General features: G+C 42.9%; 1 protein-coding gene across 1 annotated transcript; it reads right to left on the bottom strand.

Moving 5' to 3' along the window:
• Positions 1-1,542: 1,542 nt before the first annotated feature.
• On the bottom strand, positions 1,543-6,260 carry LOC103707102 (D-3-phosphoglycerate dehydrogenase 3, chloroplastic-like). The gene is made up of 5 exons (XM_008791471.4): positions 5,549-6,260; positions 3,303-3,679; positions 2,864-2,974; positions 2,689-2,784; positions 1,543-2,602 (listed from the first exon to the last, which is right to left on the bottom strand). The coding sequence occupies exons 1-5, from the start codon at positions 6,162-6,164 to the stop codon at positions 1,931-1,933; spliced, it is 1,872 nt and encodes a 623-aa protein (XP_008789693.1). The 5' UTR covers positions 6,165-6,260; the 3' UTR covers positions 1,543-1,930.
• Positions 6,261-9,351: the final 3,091 nt, after the last annotated feature.

Genomic DNA, 9,351 nt, shown 5'->3' with positions numbered 1-9,351 from the left:
AATAATGTTAAAATAATATTAATTTATTTAAATTGAATATCGAAACGGTTGAACATAATCTATTGTACAATAAATATCTAAAAAATAATTTCGGACCTTTCTAGATGGTCTCCAATCTATTTACCAAGTTAGTACAAAAATTAATGATAACAATTGCGCTAGCATAATAAAAAATAGAAAATCCACTTTATCGGGGCATGATCAGTGCATCTTAAAAGATGGATAGATTTAAATTTACTAGAATTTGATAATTACATCATAATAAAAGTATCATATTGTTAAATTATCCAGTTTGATATCTACTTGATAGACTAGGTCGGTGAAGATCATATTCAACAATTTGGATTTTGAATTTGGATAGATTATTGTTGGTTTCGAATTGTTAAAATTCATGTTAATTATGTAGTTCAACTTTGGGGAGAGAATATTCTTACACTAAAAGAATAATATGGATAAGTTGGGGGCAAAAATGAACAGATAGATCAGCGGAAATCCCACTTGCTAACTTCCGTTCTTCCATAAATAATTGTTTAGTGGGATAAATAGGAATAAAAGCAAGATAAGAGGCTTTTGTTCCACTTTATTACCCACTATTCTCTGATAAAAGCAAGATAAGAGGCTTTTGTTCCACTAATGCCAGCACGGCACGGAGCTCGCGTCGTGGCCAGCACCAAAATTCCCCTACCTCACTAACGTACACATGGCCCTGCATCCGTACTGTGGATCGCTAAGAGCTTTTTGCGGTTTGACTGCGCGGATCTACCATTCTCTATGCTCTCGTTACTAAAATTTTAACGAATTACGGTTTCGTGTCCATTCGAGCCACATAATTAGATTCAGGCTTCTAAAACAAAATGATCATGGCTCAAATTTATACAAAGATTTTGCAGATTAAGGTAACATCATAAGTCTTTTTTTAATTCTTTTTCTTGTTCTTTCTTTTTAAGGAGAGAGCATAGCCGGTTTATATTTGAGAAGATAAAAAAATGAAAGGAATAAAATTTGGGGAAAAAGTAAAGAGATTGGCTTAAGAATTCTTAAACCTATTTCTTGGGTTTAAGAATTCTTCTATTTCTTTTTCCCTTTTTTTTTCTTCCCCTTTCTGCTATCAACCAGCAATATGGCAATCATGCATGTACTGTTGAAAGGAGCTATCAGGTGGAGGAACTGCTATCCCATCCAAAACAAATGCTTAAAAAGGCAAAAGGATTTCATTAACTTCTTTTATCATTTTAATGGCATTGGCATGTCGAAGTAAAAATAAAATCGAAAAAATATCAGTCTAGCATCTGCACGCATCGATCACCTACCCTAGATTCACTCCTACAATTCCGCAAGCAATTCCAGGACTTGCCAAGAAATCATGGTTGAAACAACAATTATACGAAGACAAATGGCAGCAGGAGGAAAAAACTGGCAGTAAAAATTATAAGGGCAATGCTCCTGAAGTTTTGATTACAATTCTTCCGACAGGTGGGTACTAAAGAATAACAATTTGGCATAGTTTGCATGATCCTGAAATTAAGGTAGAAGAAATGTTGATTCAGGAGAAAAAGATGCACTGATAATTATCGGTGTTACAATCTAAAATGTTCTGAATAACATAAAGTTGATTATCATGCTTACACCAAGGCTCATACTCAAAGAATGCATGCCGCAATCAAGAGAAGAAAATATCACCTACTACAATGGTCTCAATGATACAAGAAGTTGACTACTCATAAATAGATGCCACTGACCAAAGAAGAGCCACAAAAATCTTCCACTTTGCTATTTCCTAGCAGGGCCAGATACACAGCAATCACACAAAGAACCTCAAATACCTAGGGTACAGATGAAGCTCATGCTTTCCAAGCAGAGCAATTATTCATAGCTTGCCCAATGCATATTACTGGGTTCATAGAAGGGTGATGGAGCAATGCCTTTGCCTCTATAGTTCAAGGAACACAAACTCCTCAACGGCAGGTATGTCACCTATCTTCTTCAAAGTCTCCTTACTGGGTTCCTCATCAACACCAATAGCCATAATGGCCTGCTTCCCTGGTGCAGTCCTGCCAACACTCATAAAGTTGATATTCACATTGTCTTCCGCCAGAATCCTCCCCACTCGTCCGATGATGCCGGGCTGATCGACCTGCCTGCAGAGTATCAGGTTCCCCTCAAGACTCACATCTACACTGAAAGATCCCACAAGAGTGAGATGTGGAATGCCATCCTTCACCCTGCCCTCCACTTTAATATCACCAGCATCAGATAAGGCGCTGGCAAACTTGGATTCAAGATGCGCCAGGTGCACCTGGATCGAGTCCAATGGGATCTCAGGAGAGCCATCATGGGAAATCCGTTCCTCACTGATTCGGAGGCCCCTTTGTTTGGCAGTATAATCAGCATTGACAATGTTGACGAACACGCTGGATATGGGCTCCACGATGCCTTTTGTGACCATGGCCCGGAGGATTCTTGTATCCAAGTCATCAGGGTCTCGAGCCGATGTATATACCACCTTGACCCCCTTGATGCCACTTCCACCAGCTACTAGTTGTACGGCCAGCCTGCCCAACTTCTCAGCTAGGATAACATAGGGGGCTAACTCGGATAGAACCTGGAAGAAATAATAACAAGAGTAGGAATTGGATGCAGCAGGTAGAATGCATCAAGGAACATCATTTGTATGTTTGAAATGATCACCTCAGCAGGAACCATGGGGGCATTCACAGCAGTAGCAGCAAGTTCGCCTTTCAATGCACCCATGACAGCCTCTGCTATTTCAATGGCCACGCCTTCCTAAAATTTTCGTCGTGGTTTTAGCAAAAGAAGATATGGAATACAGGTCTACAGAAATGCTGGGCCAAAAAAGGCACACCTGAGCTTCCACGGTACTAGCCCCAAGGTGCGGAGTTACAGTGACATTCTCATGCTGCACCAATTTGCTGTCTTTTGGCGGGGGCTCTTCAGTGAATACATCAAGTGCTGCCTGATCCAGATCAGAAAACAGTTAGTAAGATAAAACTTGTGTTTAGCAGAGTTCAACTGAAACTTTGCATTCAAAATAATTTGGAATTCATTTTCACTGATGTGAAGATATGCTTTGATCATTGCACCTTAACCATGTAGCAGTGGGCAAACATATGAACATGTCAATGTGCACTGAAAATCCCAAGACATGTTCATAATTATAATGTTTCAACAAGCACCAATCTTCCGGGCATACAATCCTACAGTAAGCAAGAATGATCCATAGCAGACCATATTGCATTTTTTTAACAACATGAAAATGTTTCAACAACATATCTGAAGAGTACCTGTGCAACTGTGCCATTGTCAAGTGCTCTCACCAAGGCATCCTCATCAATGACTCCACCCCTGGCAACATTAATGATTCTCACTCCTTTTTTCATTTTTGCAAAAGTTTCATCATTGAAAAGCTTTGCAGTGGCAGGAGTGAGCGGCATATGGAGTGAAATGAAATCAGCAGTTGATATTGCTTCATCTATTGATACAAGTTCCACACCAATGGCTCGGGCTCTATCAGCAGGGGCATATGGATCATGAGCAATGACATGCATACCTAGTCCTTTAGCACGCCGAGCAACTTCTGAACCAACTTTTCCAAACCCCATAACTGCCAGCGTCTTACCCACCAGAGAGACACCAACGTACTTGTTTCGTTGCCATTTCCCTAAATATCATGAAGGGATTAGTGCAGTTGTAGCTTCATATATTAGAAATTTCTGATCGTGAAGCATCTGATTTTGTCGATGCACATCAACCAAGAATGACATCATAAATAGATAATTAAATACAGTGAAAGCAAGCAAGCATGCAAAACAGATGCCGTATCAGACAGTACATGAATGGCCAATTAGTCAAATAAACCAACTTCAATGCAAATCAAAAATATGATCAAGGAATCACATTACACGGCATGCATGTAGTCATAAAACAGACATCAAGTTCATTTTTTTCCCCATCAAACAAGAACGTGAGAAGGTAGCTACCATGACCTGTTAGACCTGTTAAGGGCATCGACAAGTATTACATACCAAGAGGCTGATGGTTGGGGAATATAACAGTGACTGGAAATACTGTCATGGCACCACTTAATGAAATTTAAGAGTGGCCAGAGCTAGCAAACAGGGAAAGAAATGGATGAGAAAAAGTTGTCGAATCAGAAGGTAATGGGCTTTCTAGATATGAATGGACACAAAGTTTTCAGAGGGAGGTTAAGATTTCTGAAGCACATCCACAGATATAGTTGCAGGTTATCATCAGAGAGAAGAAACTTTTTTTTCTCAATACGTCATCTAGAAGGAACTTATCCTTATATCTGCATGAATAGAAGAAACCCAGTTCACAATATGCTTAAACAGAAGACAGTATTAAGATCCAAAAATAGAAATTTAGCTAATTGTTGAAGCAAATGAAAGGGCATCAAAATCTTATGCACCAAAGAAATAAAATGAACCATCCGAGAAAAGATCATATCAACGCACAGCTAGTCAAAAGTCAAAATAGATCAAATTGCGCATTAGGATCTTGGTCTATAGATGGAGTGCCAGTATAAATACTAGCTCTTGAGTTGCATATACATTAGGATCCTACAATTGTGCAGCACACAATTTGTAATTCAATGATTAGGATTTAGTAGAAGGAACGAATGAGGTGTTTAACTGATCTCTATCCAACTTGAAAGTGCATATTGATGACCATTCTATATCTCTTACTATAAATTCAGTGAATTGAATATTCCCAACATATGATAGTCAAATCTAAGGTTGTCGCCTAGATCATATCCAAATAATTATAAAGTGTTTGAATTAATTTTCTCATCAATTTAGGACTATATCGCCACATCAGATAGAATTAAAGATAATTTTCATTTTCCAGGTGGAGCTCACCTCAAAAATTCAATAAATTGGATCTATTTTGAGCAGTAATACATAAGGTTTAGAAATTCCATGAAGGCACCGGTTTAAGACTTGACATACCAATGTAAATTCTGAGTCTCCTTCACCAGATCTAAATTAAAGCAATCCACAGCAGAATATTTGATAAGGGAACTTTTCTTGATTCCAAGGAACAGGGTATATCAGAAAAATCACAATAAAGTGGTGAGGGCATTAATGCAGACTATAGTAGAAAAGTCAAATGATCTCAGCAATGCTCCCAATCATACGAAAAAATAAAACTTTGACTAAACTCCTATCAATTAATACGTCAAGTCCTCCATTTGGACCACTTCGATCCAATAATACAGAATGCACCTACCGCCCTTAAAAGATACGTCTCTGTGACCAGAAGTTCTCCCTCTTAATAGGAGAGCTGGTGAAGGGGCGGTGGAGGCGACAGAGCACAGGTATAGAAGGTAAGCTCGCCAGAAGTGACAAAAAAAAGGGCAAAGGCCAGGCCCTTTGAACAGATCCAAGCAAATAATTTAACGCCAGATCTCAAGAATTCAACCCACTTCGCAATCAGATCCGAAGTCGACGTATTACAAGAGGGCAAAGAAGACGATGGAGGGAGAGACACGGAGGGGAGGAAAGCTTACCGGCCTTCATGGAGGCGTCGGCCTGGCCGACCTTCCGGGCCATGGAGGCTAGGAGCGCGATCCCGTGCTCCGCCGCCGCGACGGTGTTGGCGGTGGGCGCGTTGACGACGAGGCAGCCGTGTTCGGTGGCGGCTTGGAGATCCACGTTGTCGATCCCCACCCCGGCCCTCCCCACCACCTTGAGCCGCCCCCCCGCTGCCTCGAACACCTCCCGTGTTACCTTCGTCCCGCTCCTCACGATCAGCGCGTCGCATAGCGAGATCTTGGTGCACAGCTCCTCCGGCGAGAGCTTATACGAGCAGTCCACGTTCGCAAACCCCCGAAGCAGCTCCAACCCCGCCTCCCCCAGCTTCTCCGCCACCAGCACCGTTGGCCTCGCTCCCTCTGCCGCTGATGCCTCGATCCGGAGATCCCTTCGGCTCCTCCGTCCGTGTAAAGCTGAGATCTTGGGGACCTCGGCGAGCCTTAGGCCTAGAAAGCGAGAGCGAAGCCGAGATCGTAACAACGACGCGTTGAACGAGACCGAGAAGGCGGCATTCGGGGGAGGGAGGAGGGGGGCGAGCTCCGCCGTGGCGGCGGAGGGCGGAAGCATCGCCTTGGTGGGTGCGGACGCCATGGTTCTGGGAGCGGGACGAAACACGAAGACCTAAAGAGAGAAAGGAACGGGATGGCTTTTTGGGTCTCCGGCTTTTTCTTCGAACATGCGCGCTTTAAAAAGAAGTAGCTGCGTTCTAATCGCGAAAAGGCCGATGAGTTTGTCTAATTGCGGGGGCGAGCGTAGCCAGGTGCATCTCTCGGACCTTGGTACCCGGATCCAATCATTCACCATCTCGGGATCCAGACACCGTTAGCTGAGCATACCTTCTCTTGTCTGGGCGAAAATCGTGTGCTCGCAGCCATGGATGCGGTGATCTACGATGGTCACGCGGTGGTGATAGACACATTTAGAGTAAAAAATTAGCAAAATAGGGCAGTGGGCCGTCTCCTCGTGCGTATATTCCACGCTCCCCCCCGACCCTACCGGACTTTTGGACACCATCCAACTGTACGTTCCACCGCTTCACGGGATACGGACCCAAATCGGACGGCCCGGACCGTTTGATCAGTGGGATCACTGAAGGTTATAGCAGACAGCCTTGGTGAATGAAATTTGATCTGGCCGTCCATTCGATGAGTTTTCTTGGTCGTTTGACGAGGACGACGGGGAGAAGGTAAAGGGAGGCGAGGGTTTCTAATTTCGGATTCTTCTGCGGCGGGGGAACCGAAGGCAGATTCTGTTTGGTCCGACCAGGACCGGCGTCGGACTTCTCCCGAGTTCAACGGCAAGGCTCATTTCACGCGGGCGCCCGATCCTAGGCCATTTCCGGAAGTGCCCAGGAAAGCACCCCAACTGCAATTTTCATGTAATATATATATATTAGAGCTGATTATGGATGATTTCATCACACAAAAAGAGATGGGAGGGCATATGCTCCAAGTTGTTACCTAACGAACGCGCCTCTCCTTAACTCTCTTCTCGCCGGCCCAGAAGTGGCCTAATATATTTGGGACTTAAAGACCATTTTATTTTTAAGGCCTTTTCTATAGTTGGCCGGCCTAAGATGAAGTCATAGAGGACTTTTTTTTTCTTTCCATTTTGTCTTTGAAGCCTTTTCTACAGAGAACCTTCTTTGGGCCGAGGTCTTAGGCGACCACCTCGGTCGCCTAAGAATTGAGTCGACCCTAACGACGCCGCAAAAATAAAAAAAAAAGAAGTTCCCCATTGCCGAGAAGCTTCACAAAAGAAGAGAGACTGTGGGTAGAGATTCGAGCATGGCACTCGAAACAAATTACCCAAGCGGTCGATGGATGATCCGAATCCATGCTCGATGTAGATATATTTGAGCAAATTACTCGAATGGTAGCTTCGCCATGGAGCTAATGCTCAGTTCATGTTCCATGTGTTAAAATCATCACTTGTTCTAAAAGCTTAAACTGATAGAATGAGATAGATTTATTTATATATTTTATATTTTCTTACACTCTTCCTTACATATGGACCGGATTTTTCTTTAATAGGGAGCCTAATATGTGAAATTTTTAATAATAGAGTTAAAAAGTGCAGAGATAGTGTTCGAACTCAGGATCTTTGCTCTGATACCATGTTAAAATCACCACATTTCTCAAAAATTTAAATTAATAAAATGAGGTAGATTTATTTATATATTTTATATTTCTTTATACAATGAATAATTTAGTTTCAAGCAATAGTGGGGTGAGGACAATTTTTTAATTTTCCAAGGTAGCACGATGCTTCAGGCTTAGCTCTTCGGGTGTGGAGCAATTTTTAAATTTTCCAAGGTAGCACGACGCTCATTTGCCTCCGCAGCCCAACAGCCTACTCTGGTTCAAGTTTCAAAAACATTTGTGAATCAAACGCATGGGCTGAGAAATTGAAAAAGGCATTTTTGGACACGGGGCTAACCTTTTAGCTGTGTGAGTACTACAACCGGCTCAATTCTTAGACGACTGAAAGCTCCGACCCAAAGAAGGCTCTTATTGTCCTACATTTCAATGTTGGAATATTTTAAAATTTCAATTCTGCCCTTTTTTATCTTTTATCTTTTGTACTTTCTTTAGTCCCATATTGGAAAAAGATTAAAACTTAAAAGCAATCTTTTTAACTTGGTGAAGCAAAGAAAATAAGAAGCCTATGCGCGCACGAGCCCAATGGAGGTCCAAGCCAAAATTGGCGAATTCGATCCGAAAACGTTTAACCGGGCGCGTCGCGCGCATGGGGGACCCCGCCTCTTCAGATCCGAGGATTAAGATAAGAGAAATCTTATCCTAGAGCCTCTCTCTATTTTTTGTCTTTCTGAGCGCACGAGCCCAATGGAGGTCCAAGCCAAAATTGGCGAATCCGATCCGGAAACGTTTAACCGGGCGCGTCGCGCGCATGGGGGGACCCCGCCTCTTCAGATCCGAGGATTAAGATAAGAGAAATCTTATCCTAGAGCCTCTCTCTATTTTTTGTCTTTTTGAGCGGTTCTGGGCTGTTCGACAGAATCACTACATCTGCGAGTGTACGCTTGAAGTGATCCAGTTGTTGTATCCTGTAGGATAGGTCGTCATTATCTGCTACACCGAGATTCATTCTTCGATTGGGTGCGATCTTTTCTTAAGGACAGTGAAATCACTGTCTCAACTGATAAGCTTCTTTCATCTATTATTTTTACAACCATCAACTCTACCCAAGTTGCCGCCGATGCCAGAGGAGCCGGCTGTGCCAAAGGTTGAGCTGCCGCCATTACCAGAAATCCCAAAGGTCGAACTGCCTCCCAAGCTTTCCATCCCAAGCATCCCAAAGGTTGAACTGCCTCCTAAGCCTTCCGTCCCCGACTTCCCAAAGGTAGAACTGCCTCCAGTGCTTTCCATTCCGAAGGTCGAATTGCCTCCTAAGCCCACCATCTCTGAATTCCCTTCCATTCCCAGCACTGTGCATTTGGTTGGTTTGTACTTTATCTCGTTGTCTTCTAGACTGTGTTCAGGAGTATTTCATGCGAATAAAATTTCTTTTCCCTATGTTCGGTTTTCAAGCTGATCTTTGAGGTGAATATAAAAGGAGCACTTCTCTGTATGTGTGTGTGTGTGTGTTTGTGTGTGTGAAGCTCTTAATGTGTCGAACCATGATACTACAACACAGTCTCTAAGCATCTACTTAAGAAATTAGATGATAAGGTGTCCCACCCTACACTGAGGAAGTACCATATTACCAAGTGCGAGCTTGGCATTTGCAGGCCGCTCAGAATTCCTTGGCATATTTC

Source organism: Phoenix dactylifera, chromosome 7 (genome assembly GCF_009389715.1).
Source record: "Phoenix dactylifera cultivar Barhee BC4 chromosome 7, palm_55x_up_171113_PBpolish2nd_filt_p, whole genome shotgun sequence".
Lineage (NCBI taxonomy): Eukaryota > Viridiplantae > Streptophyta > Magnoliopsida > Arecales > Arecaceae > Phoenix > Phoenix dactylifera.
Note: the sequence above shows the minus strand (reverse complement) of the source record. Positions and strands in the feature narration are given on the sequence as shown.